This window comes from Channa argus, chromosome 14 (genome assembly GCF_033026475.1).
Source record: "Channa argus isolate prfri chromosome 14, Channa argus male v1.0, whole genome shotgun sequence".
Classification (NCBI taxonomy): Eukaryota; Metazoa; Chordata; class Actinopteri; order Anabantiformes; family Channidae; genus Channa; species Channa argus.
In genome coordinates, this window is record NC_090210.1 from 9,208,416 (window position 1) to 9,228,228 (window position 19,813).

Sequence of the window (19,813 nt, forward strand, 5' to 3'; positions counted from 1 at the left end):
TCAAAAACAGGACGTCAGTGCAGCTGTGACGCACTGAAGCACCAAAGCAGTCAAGATAAAGTAGCAGAAAAACTCTGTCCAGCATGTGGAACTATACAGTGAATATAAACCTTATTACAACGCTCCAAATCTTGTAAAAAGGAAGACGATAAAGGATAAACCCCTTCAGGAAACCTCAAACTGCAGGTGTGTGTTTTTTGATTGTTGGTTGTTGTTATTTTTTACATGAAGTATAGTATTCATTCTGTTGCATCCATGTAATGGATAAACAAAATCAGTGTGCGAATAGAAACAAAAGCCTTTCACGATTGTACATTTTGTTGAATATAGTTTCTCAATCAGACATTTTGACAGCATTGCTTGTCTCAAGAATTTAAGCTCAATTATATCACTATGGCAATGAGAACATGCCAATTTGTGTCAGGCATCTCAATTAGTGCTGCTGTGGTGATTCTGTCTTTATTCAGTCAGACTGCTTTTTGTTTGCATGTGCACTTAGGAGCATAATTTTCCTGCTAGGAATTATAGAGCAAAGTTAAACTGCTTGGTTACAACAATAGGCTTTAGAATATAATACCACTTAATGTGTATCACTTATGTACAGTATTTTTTCTTTACAGACAGGATTTTTATATCAATTTATCTATTTGTTTATTTATGGCTGCAAATATACTAGCAACAGTTTTTATCATTTTTTAACATTTTATCACCCTACTCTCATTGTTAGGCATGTACTTTGCCATTCTCTAAATTTATCTTTCTCAAGACAAACTCAAAAACAGGAAAAAAGTACAGCTACCATTTCCGAGCAGTACTTCAGTAATTTAGTATTGCACCTTTATAGTCGGGGTCTTACAGCACCCAGACTTTAATGGTCAAAATCAAAGCAGTAGCAGCCAAAATATATTGACTTTTACTCTGTAGTGTGGGTATAACTCCCCCAGCCCAACCCCTGCCTGGTAAATAGCCACATTTAAAACACTCTATTCCACCAGTATTATAAGTCTGGACCCAAGCCAGAATAACTGTGGTGACATCATCTGGGTCAAAAAGTTATTTCATGGTTACATCCAGAGCTGTAGAAGGTCATTATACAACTTTTATTTCACACTCTACATGAAGAGTAAACTGCACATCTCCTCTTTATTCTTCCCATAAAAGAATACACTTCTTGCCCATCACCAACATGCTGGAGCTGAACTGTTCCCTCACGGCTCTTGTCAACACTAATGCCACAGTTTACACTGGCGTCGGCTGCCCCGAGGTCGCTGTGGTATGTGGGATGAATATCTCCTGGGTGTTAACCGAAGGTACTGAACAAGATCTGCTTAACATGTGTTTAAGCGAGGAGGACTACCTAGCCATGTACCGGGGGCCTCTGAGATCCCCTGTTTTTCTTCCCGTCTGTGTCATCTACCTCACCATTTTCATGGTAGGTGTCTTGGGCAACTCACTGACCTCTTTGGTCATTTTGCGCTACAGAGTGATGCAGACACCCACCAACTACTACCTGCTGAGCCTGGCGGTGTCTGACCTGCTGGTGCTACTGATGGGTATGCCGTTAGAGCTCTATGAAATGTGGCAGAACTACCCCTTCCTGTTCGGGAGGGGGGGCTGCTATTTTAAAACCTTCCTGTTTGAGACTGTCTGCTTCGCCTCCATCCTCAACATCACAGCACTCAGCGTGGAGCGCTACATGGCAGTGGTCCACCCCCTCAAAGTCAAACACATGACCACTCGTGCTCATGTCAAGAGGGTCATCTTCATGCTGTGGGTGCTGTCCATGCTGTGTGCTGTGCCTAACACCAGTCTGCATGGGATTGATTTGCTGCCTTCAAGGTTTGGACGGGAGTTTCCACGTTCTGCAATTTGCCGTATGTAAAGATTTGAAATTTTAAATGTTACTATGCAATCATGCTCACAATGACAAAGGTATTATAGTGGTGTTAATCATGTGTAACATTTGCTTTTTAAAAATGTATGTACTAAATTTTGTGCCAAATCATTATTAGAGGTTTAGATTTTCATCTATATGCGGTACTGCACAGAAGATTAGATAATGAGCTATTGTTAGGGTTCATCCTCTGGGAACCATGATTATCTGTTACCACTATTTGCCAAGGAAAATATGAGCCTATTAAATTAAATTAATCTTTAGTAACTACAAATGAATGCACATGTATTATGACAATCCATCAAATACCACAATGAAATAATTGAATCAAGTGGCTGATTGACATGTTGTACTGACACTGTCATTCTTCAAGCTACACTGCTAATGTGGCTAAAAAAGTCAGAGAGCTTTTGCATTAAAATGCAATAATACACAGGGGATCATGATCTGACTGACATATACATAATCTCCAACCTTAGATTTGGTCAAGCCCACCTGGTTGTACAACCTGATTATCCTGATTTCCACGTTGGTCTTCTTCCTGCTCCCCATGTTGATAATTAGTGTTCTCTACCTGCTCATTGGCTTACGGCTACGCAGGGAGAGGTTGTTGACAGTAGTGGACGTCAGCTGCAGCTTCGGACCAGATAGCCTCTCCCTGTCCCACAGGCAGAGACTGAGCAAGCGCAACATTCAAGTCACTAAAATGCTGTGTAGGTATCATTTCAATTGTGTTTTTTCCAAGTTGCTGAGGGATGGAAAATACAACATTAATTTACTCTGTTAATATCTGTATATGTGCTCACACTGATTGTTTTTCAGACTTTTTTTCCTGCTTCTCAATTTCCAACTCATTCCATTGAAGCTTTGTCTTGTTATCGTTCACATGCTGATAAATAAATTGACGTGATGATTGTATGTGCACTTTCGTTATCTTAGTCTGTCCATTTGACTGTGCAATTTGTCCACTGCGTCCAGGTGTGCTGGTGGTCATGTTTGGCCTCTGCTGGGCTCCTTTCCACGTGGACCGTTTGATGTGGAGCTACATGGACTATTCGTCCGATCAGCACCACGAGATCTTTGGGCCCGTTCACATTTTCTCTGGAGTGTGCTTCTACTTGAGCTCTGCCATCAACCCCATCCTCTACAACATCATGTCCACCAGGTTCAGAGAAATGTTCAGTCACATGACATGTTATTCTAATAGCTGGCCGATACCTTCAAGCTTTCAGATGACCCAACGCAGCACATTAAGTGAGAAAACCCCTACCAGCATGAAATTGACTTAGTTCTTCATAGCCGAAGAAAGCCTGAAAAAATATACACAGATGGTTAACAAATTAACTGACAAACTGAATAAGTAGGTCAAAAAATGCAACACATTCAAGATGCAATGGTCCCTAAATGGTTTTATGAGCCTGACAACAATATGACTTGTATCCTGATCAACTACCATAACTTACAAACTACAAGATTGAGGAAGAATTTTCATCGTTCCAATACAAGTCAAACCATCAGAAAGTAAATAAGGATTTACGCTGAATAGTCACGAGCAATGAATAGTATAAGTTACTTTATGTTGTTCCTTTAATAATCATCTGTATATATTTGAAAAGCCCATTGCCCTTCAGGCAGGAAGGTCTTCGCCCTAAATGGAAGGACATTTCCCTCAAACTAATGGGGATGTCAAAACAAAGAATTGGCGAAATCATTTGACCCATGGCTATGTGACTACATCCAGAGCTTAAGAGGCACATTTAAGAATAAAACAAACACACTTCCTGTACAGTTTCCTGTTGAATTTGGAAGAAAAATATATCTACTGTACATTGTGCAAATATCTACTACTGTGAGTACTGATAAAGATACATTTACATGAATGAACAGGATGACGTTAAGGTTTGAATAAAGAATGAAATCATGTTATGAATGAGACATCATCTTTTTGCATGAGAAACACAACATATCTATTGTCTCAAACTAAATCATTTCTGTTTGCATGCCAGGTAAATATATTCACTGTATATACTGTAAAATCTGAAGCATTAACATTTCTAGGCTTGCCAATTTACTGTTGTACAGCTCCTGGAGGCAATATTAACAGGCTGTCAGAGCAACTAAATTAATTCACAAAGGCTCCAGTGTAAAAGGAGGAACATTTCTCTGGGATCAGTGGTAAAAAGGAAAGTTAGTTCAGCGAAACAGAGAAATAAACATAATAAGCTTTGTGAATGGTACTGATAACAAATGATGAAGCTAATTGTGTCTTACAAGTATTTGGAAAATACTTTATCATACATTTCCATGTCCTTGATTAATGTATTTCGTATTGTGTTTAGCTATAAAAAAGTACAATTTCATAATTAAAGCTTAATTAGCAAAGGTTATGTACTAATTTTAGAAATATTTAATTAAATGTTTTCACGATAACATGCAAATATTGCTTTTCTGGATGTGAAATATGCTCATTTTGTAGTGTTTTTTTGTACAAAATCATTGCTTTAACATTAACCTGCATATAATACATGAATATTTGTGAACTCTTTTTACAGTGCACAGGATTTAGGATCTGATGCAGTATTTGCTATTATGTACCTAATAAAAGCTTTTTTTAACATGCATCCTTTAAACATGAGCCTCTGCTTTTCACTGTTGCTGGTAAGGTGCTCCAGCAGCCTTATTGTTCTTATTATTGATTTATATGTGGAAAGAAATGGTAAAATGAATATTTGCTTTTGTATTCATATTATGACTCCTTTAAAGTATCAGCTGCAGGACAGAAATGTCTTCTGCATAAACATCATGGTTTATGTAAGTGCTGCCTAAACAATACATGTTATTTATTAGTAATGAGGTGTGCCAAGAGCCACAAGAACCTTTCCACTGAGCTGTCTCGTCTCAAGCATTGGTGACTTGCAGGGAAGGGGAAAATGTAATTTGGAGACTTGGAGATGATGTTATATGGAGGAAGCTGCTAAGGGATGGATGATGTCTGGGCCAATAACATGGAAAAAACTAACACGATGAAGGAGGTGGAACTTTGAAATTAGGAACAGACAAATCAGTTTGTGATGACACAGTGTTATCAGTGTGTCACACAAGCACTAATGACCCACAACTTACATTATGACAAAAAAACGTTTTCCACTAACTCTGCAAATAGGCTTGCTCATGTGCGATTGGTTGGGTTTTCTCTACATAGCTGTATAGGCTTGACTTTATTATGTAAAGTGCCTTGAGATTACTTTGCTGTGAACTGGCCCTATATAAATAAAGTTGAATTGAATTGAATTACTCCAATCTGCTCTTTTACCATCTGCTAAAGCACACCCTGCACAGGCCTTCAGGTATTAATCATTATCAAATTACAAGTAATAAAAATGATTCAAATCTTAGTAATGAAGAAGAGGTAAGCCACGCTCAAAAACCTTGAGAAGCGAATATCTCTGCGCAGGGAGTCTGACTTCACAGGAAGCTTTGACAGCACAAAAGAAAACTTCTGTGAGCCCCTGTAAGTACATGGTTTACGTACCTTTTCTTTACTTGAGTAGATTTACTTCTACTTTGATTCTACTTCACTACAGCTCAGAGCAAATATCTATACTTTTTACTCCACTACATTTTTGTTCCCCTTTGAGCACTGCATATTAGGTTTGAGTAGGGAGGACGTAATTATAATCTATTTGGCTCTATATTGGTCAACTAATTGATCATTGGCATTTGGTTTAAGGGTATTTCAATTTGAATGTAGGGAACAGCAGGGTACAAAAAGACATCTGATACTGCTGATATATGGTCAGTGATTTTAGTAGAATAATGTGCCATTTTTAAAATAGCACAATGAGTCACATGTATTAACAAACATCCACAAACAAGAAAAGGGAAAATGTCAAGTACTTTTACGTTTAACAGTAAGTAAATTATAAATCATGAACTTACTTACTTACTTATTCACTTTTACTTAAGTAGAAATGTCAGTGTGGTACTTCTGTCTTCAGAGCACATGTTTGTTTGTGTATTTGTATTTTATAAGTACAGTTTTTGAATACTTAGTCTACAATAAATAATTAGAGAATTACTGTTGGCTCACATTATTACAGATGATTGGACCTCTTTCATTTCTGCCACCATTCTTATAATGACAGTTTTTCTACACAGTTACAGGATTGCTTCATTTAAAGACTTGTGCATCAGTGGTTTGGCTATTTGTTCCTTACTTTGACCAAGTCATTAAAAACAGCCACTTCTGCAGATTGCAATGTTTTTACCTTTATATTTCTTAATGAGCTGTTCCCATTAAGCTACACTCATGTTGTGCTAAATTAATTCGGTGATATTAATACCATCAATAAAACGTGACGGGTTTAATTTTCATCCAAATATCTAATATATACACTGGCTGTATAATATAAAAAGCAAATTAGGCATGATGTATTTTGTTAGAGGAGATTATAGGTATAGACAAGTATAGATATCCCTGCTGGAGTCACTGGTGGTGGTGAGAAGGTAATGCAGTCGAAACAGCAGTGAGGTGAAAAAGTACCAGAGAGATGGCAAAGGAGAGGTGAGGCTTAAATGGAGATGGAGCCAGATTCTGATGAGCATAGTAGAGGACTGAGTGATGGTGATGGAGGGGTTCAATAACGATGAGGAAAAAGCAGGAGATGATGAACATAGAGAAGAACGCAAGGAATGCTGATCTGATGAGCAGGTGGAGGAGGGTTGAATAACACAGTGCTGAAAAGGCAGAGAGAGGCAGAGAGAGGTGCAGTTTTAAATTTGAGAACTATCAGATGATTGGATCATTGAGACCTGTGGTGAAAATTGATTGGTTAGAGAAAGAAAAGTGCTCCCCCCGACAGCTGATGAGTGAAGTGCTCATAATACATTCATAGAGAGATGAAGCAGGAGAGAGGAGGACACAGAGGTAAGAGAAGGACATAAGGAAGGATAAATTAACTTCATTAAAATACAGGCTCTTGAATTTAATTTTAAAAAGTGAATGTGAAAATATATATCAAATGCAATTGTACAGCTACCAGACTGAGTGTGTAATATTATCTCTCCGCTCATTTTATACACAAACTGTTTCACAAAAGGCAAGTAAATCCCAGGATGCAGCAGAAATGCTGCTATTGCATCATTCTTATGTCTAAGTCTGATTTGTTTAAGTAACCTTTCACCTGCAAAGTCCCGAGCAATGCTGGTATATGTTGCTTTGGTCGAGATATAAACTGCCATGACATTTTAAAGAAATTCATGGTCTCCACACAATTGCCAATGGCTTTTGCCTTTACTTCTCTTTTAACGTTTGTCAGGTGAAAAAAAAGTGTAATTTGTGAAGAACTTTGAGCAAACAACGACAACCTCACTCACCATCCTTAGATCTGTGTTTGGTGCTAATAAGTTAAGAATTTGCTTAAGGCGAAACATGGTAAAAATGCTACTGTATCTGCTAAACGTCAACCTGTTAGCTTCCTGACGTTAGCATTTAATTCCATGCAATGCTGTGTTTACTGACATCTGCATCTGTTGTCATTCCCTACAACCAATTCATACTTTTAAAACAAATGTCTTATAGCTACTAAAGTATGTAATGTCAATGTCATGGTAAAAAACACTTATCACAGCTATATCCTTTTCCTCATAACTCACAGTTTAAACATGTAGAAGGCTGTGGCTTCGCGAACTTTTCTGTCACTCTGCTAATGAATTTAACAAAGTAACAGAAGGCTTGAGAATTAGCAGCAGCATTCTTTTTGACTTCTTCTGACGTCTTTGTCAGTTTTAATATTCAGTGTTCTCCACATAACCAAATCAAATTTGGTGTGGTTTTAAAAAACACATAGATTCATCTCCTTTATGTCAGTAGTATTACCACGGATTCTTTTCAAGGTAGAAATTGGCATAGAAATGCAGTAAAAAAAATGTTAACATGAATTTTACTATCCACACTGTGTGACGTGTCTATGCAACAAAATCCAAAACTTAGACGTTTTCCAGCTCTCATAGTGCTGTAAATGTATTTCCTTCTTTTATATCAAGTACCGATTTCATTCACAGTACAATGGCACGTGAAGGCAAATATGTATGACTGAAACTCTGCTGAGGACTTTAAATCAGTAAATATAGTTAATATACTGTTGAGGGGAAAAAGCATCCCTTATGTAGAAAAAAAGTAAGTTTTTAAAAAAATATATTATATCAGCTCTTACAAATGTTCCTTTATTATCAAAAGTAACAAATAGGTATAAAATAGGCATAATAAAATATAATTACAATTATTAATTGCAAGCAAGAGTTTGCATCACCTTGAACAAACCTTTCAGGTAATTAAATGTGATTTGTCTGAGTGGGACCAGGTGTGTTAAACTCTACTTGCACTTTTAAATTTGCAAGTGGGTTCATCTCCAGGGACAGTCTCAGCTTGCTAAGAGCAACAACAATGGAATCAGGAACAGCTTTCATTAGACCTTGATGAATGACGTTGGTAAACCTTTATAAAGCTTAATTACATCAGCCATATTTTCAACAGAGATGTGAGAGTGTTTGCCTTTTTTTTTAATTTCAGATTAAAGAAAAGACTTTTATCCCCCCCAAAAAATTAATTTCCAAAGAAATTGTGAGATAAAAAAATAAACAAGAATGAACTATTCAGTTAAAGGCAAGAGCTGCTATATTTCTGTATAACATGTTTAAAAAAAGTTTTTATAAAGAAAGTGAGTCCCATGAAAAAGATACACACAGCCTCGTGTAAAAAAAAATTGTACCGTGGAAAAATAAAAAACAAACAACAAAAAACAAACACTAATAAACCAAACAGTACTATGAAAGTAGAAATAAAAAATTGCTAAGTAAAACCATAAACAAGAGCGCACTGTACATAAACAGTTAGAAAACTTAATAACCGACTATTCTACCTAAGCAATTATGTACTGAATATTTTGGCCAAAACAAAAGCAGCAAAAAACAAAGTAAACTGTACTGCATGTAAGGATGCTCCCTGAGGTGAAGGTATAGGAGATGTAGGCTGTCAAGCAAATCTTTCCCAACCTTCAAAACATTTTATGCTTCAAAGCTTTTTGGGACAGTAATTCTTCTCAAACTTGGCTACGTCAAACTTCCGAGTGCAGCCTTTGTAGTTCATATAGCGAATCTTTCCAAAAATAGGTCTCTCGCCCCAGCCCTGGTCATGGATGCCACAAATTGACCACATACAACCTAACGATGGGTAAAGCACAGATGTGAAATAGCAAGTAAAGGAGTGGAAAAAAAACAAAACATTATATGTTATTTTATATCCTTACCGACAAAGCCATTAGGGTCCTGGCCATCGAGCTCATAGCGATCATTTAGGTACAGAGCGATGGAGAGCGCCTCCTCTGGGGATGAAGTCCACTCCAGAATCTTTTTGGCCCAGTACATTCTCAAGAAACCATGCATCTTTCCATCAACCACCATCTGATACTAACAGAGTGATGCAATAAACAGAAATAAGAAACAAAGCACAATGCAAACCAGCGAGCAAGGTTTTTATGAAAACACAGACGTCAATTGTGTTTCGGATTATATGTACCTGAGCTGCGTTCCACAGTTTGTCATGTGTCTGTGCCTTTTCCAACTGCTCACATGTGTAGAGATATGGCCTCTTGTCATTGGCATGGTCCTTCAGGGTTTTCTGAGCCCACATATATGCACCTGCCACACAAATATAATACAGCAACATTTCAAACTAGCAATTTATTAGACAAATTAAGTCAGTTGAGCAGAAGACTGACCGAGTCAGATTGATGTCACTAACTTATTACAACAGAGCAGAATGTATGTTAATGAAATCTCAACTAACCCTCCACACTGTCATACTTCTTGTTGTAGTAGCAGAAGTTGTCAGTCAGCTCCCTGCGCACCACTAGCTCCTCAATAAAGGAGCCGACAGAGTTGTCTTTGCCTTTCCCATTGCGCTTAACTTCCAGAGCCACACGCTGGGCTGACAAGTGGCCTGATTGGAAGAGTCAAGACGTTAAAGAGGAAAACAGAGGCAGCTTACGATGAACTGAATAAGCAGGCAAAGATAAACGGGGATTATGTGTTTTTAAAAAGGTAGTGGCAGAAGGATTAGTATACATGTTTATAATCATGTTCATAATCTGGAGTAGAAAAAGTTGGTGGGGCATATATTGTTTTTTCTGTTTGGAAAAGAGTACCAAGTTAAGCTGTGGCATAATAATCCTTTTACATTTTAGTTTCAGAGTGAAGTGTTTAATGTGAATTTATAAGACAATCTGCAATGCATTTAAATTTCCAAGTACCACCTACAATAAAATCAGACTAGGAACATCAAAGGTGTTGTGCAATGCAAACGTGTTTTGTTCGACTTTAGAAAAAGATTTAAAGCAGACTTGATTTTAAAGTAGCGACAACAACTCCAACAAAAAGATACGAGTTTAACCCTGGAGAAAGCTAAACCAGAGCAGATTTTTCCCCAAAAATGTTTCACAGTTTTAACCACATTTGTACCCACTGCTTATTTCATGGTCTTACTGACCGAATCGAATCCAGGGGGAGAGCTGGCTGAGGGCAGCAGCATTTGGGTCATTGCGTTGCGTGCCAAACAGTTTAAGGCGTACATCAATAAAGGACTCCAACATGGCCATCCCTGCTTTAGTGCCTGGTTTAGCCCACTCTGTCTCTCCTACTGATCTGTCTACCTGCAGTGAGCCAAGGGTTTTGTTCCAGTCTATTGGCTGCAAGGTGAAGAAGAGAGAAAAGAGGGAAACTCAGCAGAGATCAGAGCTGACAGTGATGAGCTCAAATATACTCTGGTGTTATCAGGAATTGCAAACTTCAAAAGCAGTGAAAAAAGTTCTGAGCCTTTCACCTTACATCATCATAAGGCTCACAGCCTGTGAATGGCATATCAATCACAGAACTGCAGAGAAACCTCACACCATGTACCTTTAATATTCAATGCTTCAGAAGTGTTTTTAAACTTTTGGTCAGTCAAGAAGGTTTCCTGCTTTTATAGTCACTCGTGAGAAGAAACGAGACAGCTGAAGGCTGAAGGTTGTTTTATGCAGCAGTTTGACTTCTAAACTCTCCATCAATGAATTTACTGAGAGCTCACTTGTACTGAGCTTAGTTCATACTTTCATTGCAACAAATATTTTACGAAAATTATTTTGATAGCCTACTGTATTACCAATCAATAAGTCAACAAATAAAAGGGCTTTTTTTTTCCTCCCTACAGCAACATAATATCATTTATCCACATAATAATGAATGCTTCTACTGCAGCACTTACCTTAGCGATTCTTGTAGCTGTGTAAGGGTGTCTTTCTACCAGAGGGAAATCAGTGAGGAACTCTGGCAAAAGATTGGTGATTTTGCCTCTGATCGTCCTGGCGGAGTACTCAAGTTTAGGTGATGCTACCCAGCAGGGAACTATATTATGGGCATCAACCTTTAAACAGAAAATGAGGTGTTTAACTAACATAACGTAAAAAATTACTGACCACATTAAACAACTAGTGTGATGAGTGCAAACAAATAAAGCACTACTACTACTACTACTACTACTACTACTACTACTACTAGAACCTGAGTGGGAACAAATCCAAGAATAGACAACATCCCAGTAATACATCTTTCTATAAATCACGTGTGAGCAAGATTTTACCTGAAGAAAGGGAATCTCCTTTGGAAGGTTCTTTTTGACATCCTCCAACCACTGTAGTGGCGCTTTGAGAGGGGAAAAGTCTGTCACCACTGCCCCCAGGCTGTGGTCTGACACAAATCCAGGGAGAATCTCTCCTGCTGTACCATGGAGCAAGTGGAACTGGATGTTTAAGGTTTTACATTCCTGTTTAACACAGGCAGGAAAGCAAAGTTAAGCCCTATACTATGAAGATAAGCCCTCCAACTATAATTGACAAAAAATAAATAAATACAAAAGCCATTTACTATACCCAGAAACAAGTTTTGTTGCCCAACTGTTATGCTTATTGATTTTATCGCCGACTAAACTAGGACTGCCACATTATGTTTAGTCCATTATTCCATCATTTTTGCTTAAGAACTGACCCTGTAGTTTCTGAGTAAACATATGCACTGTAGGTTATGATCTACCTGTGAATCAATTAAACAAACTTACAATACACACCTAAAAATTAATGCATTCAAAAATCCTTCAGTCAGTACCTGTGCAACCTCTTGTAGACCTTTCAGCATAAAGCTGTAATGTCTCAGAGTGGAAAGTTCTGATTTGGAGACAACCAAGCAGACACAGACATGCAGAGGAACTTCCTCCTGCACAGCAAGCTGTTGTGCGTGGATCAGTGCCCAGTTATCTAAAATACACATTGCCAAAAGAGACATTGATCCAAGTCAAAAAAAGTCTCTTATTCCTGTACCGTTGGTTGTGTTATGCTTTACCTTGCACTCTTTGTTCTCTTGACATCCAGTACAAAACCCCTTTGGAGCCCTGTTTTATCTTTTTAGTGTCATTTATGAAACGAAGGCGCTTTTGGTTGAACATGGAGCCCTTTATCTCTGACCTCTGCTGATTCACAAGGTCCACCAGCCACCCCCCAGCTCTTTCCTTCTTCATGGAGGACACCTTCTGCTGTTTGGCACTGGGCCCTTCACCAGCAGCTCCATCAGACGTTGACTTGCGTTTTCTTTCTGACATAGTGGTTTCACTGGTAAAGAAGGTGAACACTATTGGGCTGGAGCGCTCTTTAATGGGAAAAACAAGCTTGAACAATCGCCCTGGTGCAGAGGAAACGCGGAAGCTGAAGAAATAAACAAAGTGAAAACCGTGAAATAGCTCAGAATAACGTAGAGGAGGAGGACAGAATTCATTAAGTTACGCAAAGCAAAACATGAATGAAAGAAAGCATGAGAGAAACGACGACTCGTTGATATCACCAAAGCTTAGATAAGAAAGCTTACCTCCTCCTAATGCAGATAAGCATACGGTGAATAAAACTTTAAATATAGCTGCCTCGGTTTAGCTAGAAAAGTACTTTTGATGCTAACCGACAGAGATAACATACAGCAGCAGTCCAGACACAAACACACTCTAACGTGTTGCACAAGGAGTAACACGAGCACGGTGATGTTTAGCTTTTGTAACAGTTTTAATCTGGCTGAACTACATTTCCCACAGTGCCATTAGGCTGCCTTTATCGGGCATGCGCAGCGTCCTTTACGTTAGGAGGAGGTTCTTGGCTGTTGCAGCGTAGCTTCATAAGGGGCGAACAGTTGACACAGTTGTCAAGTATTTCATTTTCCCCCTCTGGATTGTTATCGTGGTTTGAAAGTATGAACAAGGTTGATTTTACAGCGGGTCGAGGGAAAGGACCATCGGTCCCGGATAAAGTCGACATGTCATTAGGTAAGGTCTTTAATAGTTCTGGCTGGTGGGAGGTTGCCAGTAGCTAGCTAGCTAGCTAAATATATCTCGTTTGACCATCAAGACTCACTCAGTTGCTTGTGTGATAAATTTAACAGATGATATTATTCGGTTGAACAAAAAAGAGCAACAGCTAAAAAGGAGACAGGCCACTGTGAACCGTCGACCAGTCAAGAAGAAAGGCCTCTTAAACCAAGGGAAAGGAGTTTCATCGCGGAGTGCAGGACAGATCCATAGAGGTGTGTCCAGTCTCGGGTGGTTATTTGCTCTGTCGATAACCTTTGCATTTGTCTCTTAAATCAACTCCGTATTTAAATGTGTAAAGTAGCTAGTATTAACTTCACCAGGATGTGGCGTACCACGAGGAGGGGCGTCTAAATTAAGAAACAGAAGAGGGCCTCTCCTACCAGGTCGACGACGGGGGCAAGGGGTTATCACAGGACTGGCTGCCAGGAGGCCGGCTGCCCTGCTGAAACGGGTCGGCACGCTCAACAGAACGACGTTCAACCAGGTAATGAGGACCATACTGCAGAGCAAAGCAAGCCGGTAGTGGGCTGCTGATAATATTGGCTTGAAATTGCCTATGGCCCTAAACCCATATCTTATTGTGGGTCATATACTAAAATTAATTTGCTCAGGGAATGTATTAGAAGAAAACATGTTGCAAGGCCTTGTATTAAAATAGCACAGTTCTTTGTTACAGTCATGCTTTATGCCAAGTCGAAAAAAAGCTGATAGTGAAACATTGGTACAGCTTTCTGTTGAAGTGCTTAAGAACTCAATGTCAATTTATCTTTCAGAAAACATGTGTAGCAGGGAAGCATTGACTCAAAACAGTTCTGAATGAATAATGCATCCACAAAGTATTCACAGCACCTAATTTTTTCCACATTTTATGTTACAGCCTTATTTCAAAATGGATTAAATTCATTATTTTGCAGTATGCAGTACTTCTCAAGCTCCATCAGGTTGGAAGGGGAGCATTGGCGCACAGCCATTTTCAGATCTCTCCAGAGATGTTTAATCGTGTTCAGGTCTGGGCTCTGGCTCGGCCACTCGATGACATTCAAAGAGTTGTCCCGTAGCCACTATTTTGTTATCTTGGCTGTGTGTTTGATGTCGTTGTCCTGTTGAAAGATGAACTGTAGCCCCAGTCTGACGCCCGGAGTCCTCTGGAACAGGTTTTCATTAAGGATGTGTCTGTACATTGCTGCACTCATCTTCCCCTCTATCCTGACTAGTCTCCCAGTTACTGCCACTTAAAAACATCCCTACAGCATAAAGCTGCCACCACCATGCTTTACTGTAGGGATGGGATTGGCCAGGTGGTGATTGGGGCCTGGTTTCCTCCACACATGACTCTTTGCAAGAGTTTAATCTTTCTTTCATCATGCCAGGAAATTTGTTTCTCATGTTCTGAGAGTCCTTCAGGCCTGTCACGTGGCTTTTACTGAGGAGTGGTTTCCATCTGGCCACTCTACCATACAGGCCTGATTGGTGGAGTGCTGCAGAGATGGTTGTTCTGGAATGTTCTCCTCTCTCTACAGAGAAATGTTGAGGTCTTGAAGAGTGACCATCAGGTTCTTGGTCACCTCCCTGACTAAGGCCCTTCTCTCTTGATCACTCAGTTTGGTCGGCCAACCCGCTCTAGGTAGAATCCTGGTGACCCAAACTTCTTCCATTTACAGATGATGGAGGCCACTGTGCTCATTGGGACCTTCAATGCTGCAGAAACTTTTCTTTACCCTTCCCCAGATCTGTGCCTCGACACAATCCTGTCTTGGAGGTCTACAGACAATATCTTGGACTTCATGGCTTGGTTTGTGCTCTGACATGCCATGTTAACTGTGGGACCTTATATGGACAGGTGTATGCTTTTCCAAATTGCATACAATCAACTGAATTTCCCACAGGAGGACCCTATCAAGTTATAGAAACTATAGTTATCTGAGAATTGAAAGGTGTTCCACCTTTCCACACTTTTTTTTTTTTTTTTATTGTTTTTTTTTTTATTCTTATGTTATAAAGTCTCTCTTTTTCATGGGTCAATGGGATCAATTTCAAAATGAACATACTGTATGTTAAGGTCTCAACTTTTGTACCAATTAAATTTATTTGAAATGATTTGCAGATCATCTCATTTTCTTTTATTTCAACCAGGTATGTTGTTCACTGAGTTAACGTGCTTTAAGAATTGGCAGAGGCTGCTTCAGGGAAGCAACTCTTATCTAAAAACACTGAGGAAGTTTTGGAGAATTAACTTTAATGAATGCTTTTCCTCCTTCATTTTTAAGCTGGTAAGTTGTATGAAGTAAAATAAAAACACTTTGATTTAACTAATCTTAAAAGTGTCCATTAGCCATTTGTTTCACCAGAACCAAAAAAACCTACTTGTATTTATTTGTAGTAGCAACCCAGCTTGTCAAAATGTTTCCTTTGGTTATATTGCATTTGTCCTCTCTTGCACCTTCCTTTTCAGAAAACAAGACAGAAAACAAGGCCTTTCATTCAGCGCACTGAAGGTCAGTATAGGAAGCCTGAGGTTCAGAGACGGCCGTACAGGCAGCCTGATCCACAGAAAGGCCAGACTGCAGCATCAGTCCGGAGACCATTTCAGCTGCGACGACGGTACGTAAATGGTCTGCACTTACGTAGCGCTTTTCTCTGGTTTGGTACTCTAAACCTTTACACTGGTTCTTGCTCACCCACTCACAATCTCTCTCACACACTCACACACACTCAGATGGGGGAGCTGCTATGCACCTGGCCATCACTCATCTTTTCAGTGTCTTGCTCAAAGCACTTCGACATGTGACCGGGGAAGCCAGGGATCGAACCAACAACCCTGGGGTTTGTTGAACCGTGTGACTGGTGAACAACTGCTGTACCTCCTGAGCTACAATCACCCTCACAATTGTGTACTGTGCCAACAATAAACCCTGGAGCACCAGTGATCTGGTTGGATCGGAGATGGTCAACAGGAAGAAGAGTGCCTTCAGGGGCGGTGACGGAGACAGAGACCTACACAAACCACAGCTTCTCTCAGTACAGACACTACAGAAAACCGTAGTACTAATCACCTTCCTCCCTTTCCACCAACATGTCCACCCTACTCACCCACCTGCTGTGGGTCCTGATGGCATCAGCCCCAAAGTCCTGAAAGTCTGTGCTGAGCAGCTTAGTGAGATTCTGCAGCACCTCTTTAACCTGAGCCTGAGTCAGGAGTAGGTGCTGGTTCTGTGGAAGACATGTTGTCTGATTCCATTACCAAAGAAATCCTCTCAATATGCCCTCAGTGATTCCAGACCAGTAGCTAACACATGATGATAGATTCTAGAGAAACTGCTACTGTCACATTTGTGGCCTCAGGTGAGAAACTCTTTGGACCCACTGCAGTTTGCTTATTGCCCCCAGGCTGGAGTGGATGATGCCATCATCTACCTGCTGCAGCGGGCTTTCTCTCACATGGACAAAGCAGGCAGAACTGTGAGGATAATGTTCTTTGATTTAAGTGCTTTTAATACAAACCATCCTGTCCTGCTGAGAGAGAAGCTGCTGAAGATGCAGACTGACTGCTCCATCACCTCATGGGTTTCTGACTACTTGACTCACAGACCATAATTTGTGGAGCTGCAGGGATGTGTGTCAGAGGTGGTCAGCAACATAGGAGCACCTCAGGGAACAGTCCTCTCTGCAGTGGTAGGGTGTAACAGTGGTGATGGGGCTTAGTGGACAGCTTTATGGACTGGTCTGGAAACCATCACCTCATCAAAGAGATCGTTGTGGACTTCAGGAGGACTAGGAGCAGAGTCAAAACCATCTCCATTCTAGGTGAGGAGGTGAAGGGGTACAAATATCTTGGAATTCACCTCAACAAAAGACTGAACTGGACATGCAACACAGCGGCTGTCTACAGAAAGGCTCAGTGCAGACTCTACTTTCTGAGGATGCTCAGGTCCTTCAGTGTGTAAAATCAGATGCTGCAGTTTTTTATTTTTATTTATTTTTTTTGCTGCTATGTGCTGGGGCAGCAGCATCAGAGCCAGTGACACTAACAAACTGAATAAACTACTTAGGAAAGCTTGCTCTGTCCTGGGGACCACTGTGGAAACTCTGGAGTTGGTAGTGGAGAGGAGTTTGCTGTGCAAACTGTTAAACATAATGGAGAACAGCTCACATCCTCTCCTCAAGCTGCTGTTCAATCAGCGGAGCAGCTTCAGGAAGAGGCTTCTTCAAATCCTCTGACAAAGAACAGTACAGGAGGTCATTTCTGCAAACAGCCATTAGTCTGTACAATGACTGTGCAGGGTGAGGAAACAGACCTTCAGCATTTCATCACAACGTAACTACAATAACTGTAACATACAGCCATTGTTTCTGCATATGCACAGGAGTAAAAACTGTAAACGGCTTGAACTAAGGCATTTCAATGGATAATACAGGAACATATCTCTGGCTTTTAGAGTGACTGTGCATTTTAGTGAGGTGAACAGTGTATTAGCTTAATTGATATCTTAATATTTTGTATGTATATGTGTAATAGCTACTGCAATAGCTACACAATTTATTATAATATTTTTTTTTTTTTCCCCCTCTGGGGAATAATAAAGTATCTGTCGATGGTGCTCTTGTGCCACTAATTATTTTCTTAAAAGGGGAACTGTGGTAGTGGTTAAAGGCCTGTTATGTTGTTTTATGTTATATGTAACAGTTTTAATTTGGTTGAACTACAGCACTGTAATTAAATGCTGCCTTTGTTTCTCTCTTGCAGACCACTACCATCGATCCAGCAGACTCAGAGGGACGCACGCCAAGCCACATTTCTTTTTCACAGAGGACTCAAGGTACTTGAATCTATTCATGTTTTTAAATATACACTAACTGGCCAATTAAGTTCAGCTGCACAATCCAATAGTTGCTCTTTTAAGATGTAGTTCTATTGTTTTAGCCTTAGCATTTTATTATTCCACATTATATGGGGTGGGCATGGCCATCTCTTAATCTAAAGCACTCCAGTATGACTCCACCACCCACTATGACCTCAGTAATAATCATGTATTAGAATTATCACCTTTCTGAAAGTTTTGAATCAGAAACTTTAGGTTATATCCTTCTTATAAAAGTAGAATACATGGCAGAGCTGCTGTATTACATTGTATGGGTGTACTGAAGTGGCCAGTGAGGGTACCTGTAGACTAATTGAGCATAACCAGTAGTTTTGAGCTCTTCTAAGATCTATTTCTAGACTAAGTCAAACTGTCATTGCACCACTTTTTATTTAGCATGTCCTCTGCAGGTACAAGCCCAGGTGCAAAAGTCAAATCCTCAGTCTCCTACAGCCAGAACTCGACAGTGAGTATTCTTAGACTCCAGAGTCTATTTTGCCTATTTTTTTATACTGTTGTTAAAAAAAAATTGCCTATATCATGTGCCTTTGTACATAGGAGAGAGGAAATCCCACTGACACCTTGAATCATTCAGATGAGAAGAAGGCCATTATTTGCCATTTTTAGGGTCTGTCTTGTTTTCTTCCACTGGTACTATGCATCATCTCTGCTTGTCCACCAGGTGGCGTACGTCATCAACCAGCAGTGGAATCTTGACAGTTTCAATTGATAACCCCACAGCTCGGACTCAGCCAGAGTAAGGAACACTCAACACTATTTTTAGTTTGTAGTATTGTTAAATCTGTACATGAATATAATTTTATATTTATATTAAAAAAAAGAGTCACATTTGTTTGTTTTTAATTAGACCCCCCACTGCCTGGACCCTTCATCCCCCAGCCGCTAGCTCGGCTCCTATCAAAGTAGAAACTATGGAGAAGAAAATACCTAAAGGCGTGCCTCTACAGTTTGACATTAACAGTGTTGGGAAACCGGTTAGTTTGTGCTACTTCATTTTTTTTTCTTTTGGTATTGTTTAATGTAGAGGTGTCTGTCTCCATATTGTCAGCACATTAACATGTCCTGAAACTTCTTTCCACAGCAAACTTCAATGACCTTGAACGAACGATTCCGCATCCTAAAAGATCAGCGCACTGCCACAGCACACAGCAGTAAAGCAAGCAGATTTGTTACTGTGGGTTAGCAGACCTGAATACAGCCAACATAACGGTATGAAGCCCCTTTGTCCTGCTCAGACCTTCAGTGAACCCCACCTTCCTACCAAATGGGATAGTGCTGCCCCACTGACTGATTTTTACAGGGCAGCTGTGACAAATGAGTACAACATGCACAGCAGTGATAACTCAAGTGGGCCAGTGTCAGTGGAAGAGTTTAAAACAAAGTTCCCATTCATTGTCCATGTCATTGTTTTCAGCTGTGTACTGTGGATGTCCTATAATTGGAATAGAAGACCAATTTTCCCCTTTGGAAGACCGCTATGTATTTGCTACAGTGGCATGTATGTTCTCAACACCTGTTTTTGACATTTTTGAGAATTGTTTTGTAATGTTTATTCAAATAAATGATTCTCTTTAAAAGATTTGGCAAACTTGTATAATA

At 39.8% G+C, this 19,813-nt stretch overlaps 3 protein-coding genes across 3 annotated transcripts; 2 read left to right on the forward strand and 1 right to left on the reverse strand.

Moving 5' to 3' along the window:
• LOC137098330 (neuromedin-U receptor 1-like) lies at positions 1 to 6,690 on the forward strand. The gene is made up of 4 exons (XM_067474476.1): positions 1 to 186; positions 1,162 to 1,874; positions 2,374 to 2,607; positions 2,873 to 6,690. The coding sequence occupies exons 2-4, from the start codon at positions 1,187 to 1,189 to the stop codon at positions 3,181 to 3,183; spliced, it is 1,233 nt and encodes a 410-aa protein (XP_067330577.1). The 5' UTR covers positions 1 to 186; positions 1,162 to 1,186; the 3' UTR covers positions 3,184 to 6,690.
• Positions 6,691 to 7,882: 1,192 nt separating this feature from the next.
• cpdp (CPD photolyase) lies at positions 7,883 to 13,018 on the reverse strand. The gene is made up of 10 exons (XM_067474482.1): positions 12,845 to 13,018; positions 12,326 to 12,684; positions 12,092 to 12,240; positions 11,571 to 11,753; positions 11,196 to 11,354; positions 10,440 to 10,638; positions 9,741 to 9,893; positions 9,471 to 9,592; positions 9,202 to 9,361; positions 7,883 to 9,115 (listed from the first exon to the last, which is right to left on the reverse strand). Exons 1-10 carry the CDS (start codon positions 12,865 to 12,867, stop codon positions 8,967 to 8,969), a joined length of 1,656 nt encoding a protein of 551 aa, XP_067330583.1. The 5' UTR covers positions 12,868 to 13,018; the 3' UTR covers positions 7,883 to 8,966.
• Positions 13,019 to 13,109: 91 nt separating this feature from the next.
• On the forward strand, positions 13,110 to 19,793 carry LOC137098335 (UAP56-interacting factor-like). Its single transcript, XM_067474484.1, has 9 exons — positions 13,110 to 13,289; positions 13,406 to 13,546; positions 13,655 to 13,818; positions 15,787 to 15,935; positions 18,079 to 18,151; positions 18,604 to 18,659; positions 18,876 to 18,950; positions 19,062 to 19,188; positions 19,296 to 19,793. The coding sequence occupies exons 1-9, from the start codon at positions 13,217 to 13,219 to the stop codon at positions 19,395 to 19,397; spliced, it is 960 nt and encodes a 319-aa protein (XP_067330585.1). The 5' UTR covers positions 13,110 to 13,216; the 3' UTR covers positions 19,398 to 19,793.
• The last annotated feature ends 20 nt before the right edge of the window (positions 19,794 to 19,813 follow it).

Bases quoted from the DNA above. Each gene is read 5' to 3' on its own strand.
- LOC137098335 (XM_067474484.1), top strand. From the start codon at position 13,217: ATGAACAAGGTTGATTTTACAGCGGGTCGAGGGAAAGGACCATCGGTC. The intron at 15,936-18,078 runs GTACGTAAATGG...TCTCTCTTGCAG, and splicing joins CCATTTCAGCTGCGACGACG to ACCACTACCATCGATCCAGC. The intron at 18,152-18,603 runs GTACTTGAATCT...TGTCCTCTGCAG, and splicing joins TTTTTCACAGAGGACTCAAG to GTACAAGCCCAGGTGCAAAA.
- cpdp (XM_067474482.1), bottom strand. From the start codon at position 12,867: ATGCTTATCTGCATTAGGAGGAG. The intron at 11,754-12,091 runs GTACTGACTGAA...TGTGTTAAACAG, and splicing joins GTCTACAAGAGGTTGCACAG to GAATGTAAAACCTTAAACAT. The intron at 9,362-9,470 runs GTACATATAATC...TCACTCTGTTAG, and splicing joins AACTGTGGAACGCAGCTCAG to TATCAGATGGTGGTTGATGG.
- LOC137098330 (XM_067474476.1), top strand. From the start codon at position 1,187: ATGCTGGAGCTGAACTGTTCCCTCACGGCTCTTGTCAACACTAATGCC. The intron at 1,875-2,373 runs GTATGTAAAGAT...CTCCAACCTTAG, and splicing joins TCCACGTTCTGCAATTTGCC to ATTTGGTCAAGCCCACCTGG. The intron at 2,608-2,872 runs GTAGGTATCATT...CACTGCGTCCAG, and splicing joins TCAAGTCACTAAAATGCTGT to GTGTGCTGGTGGTCATGTTT.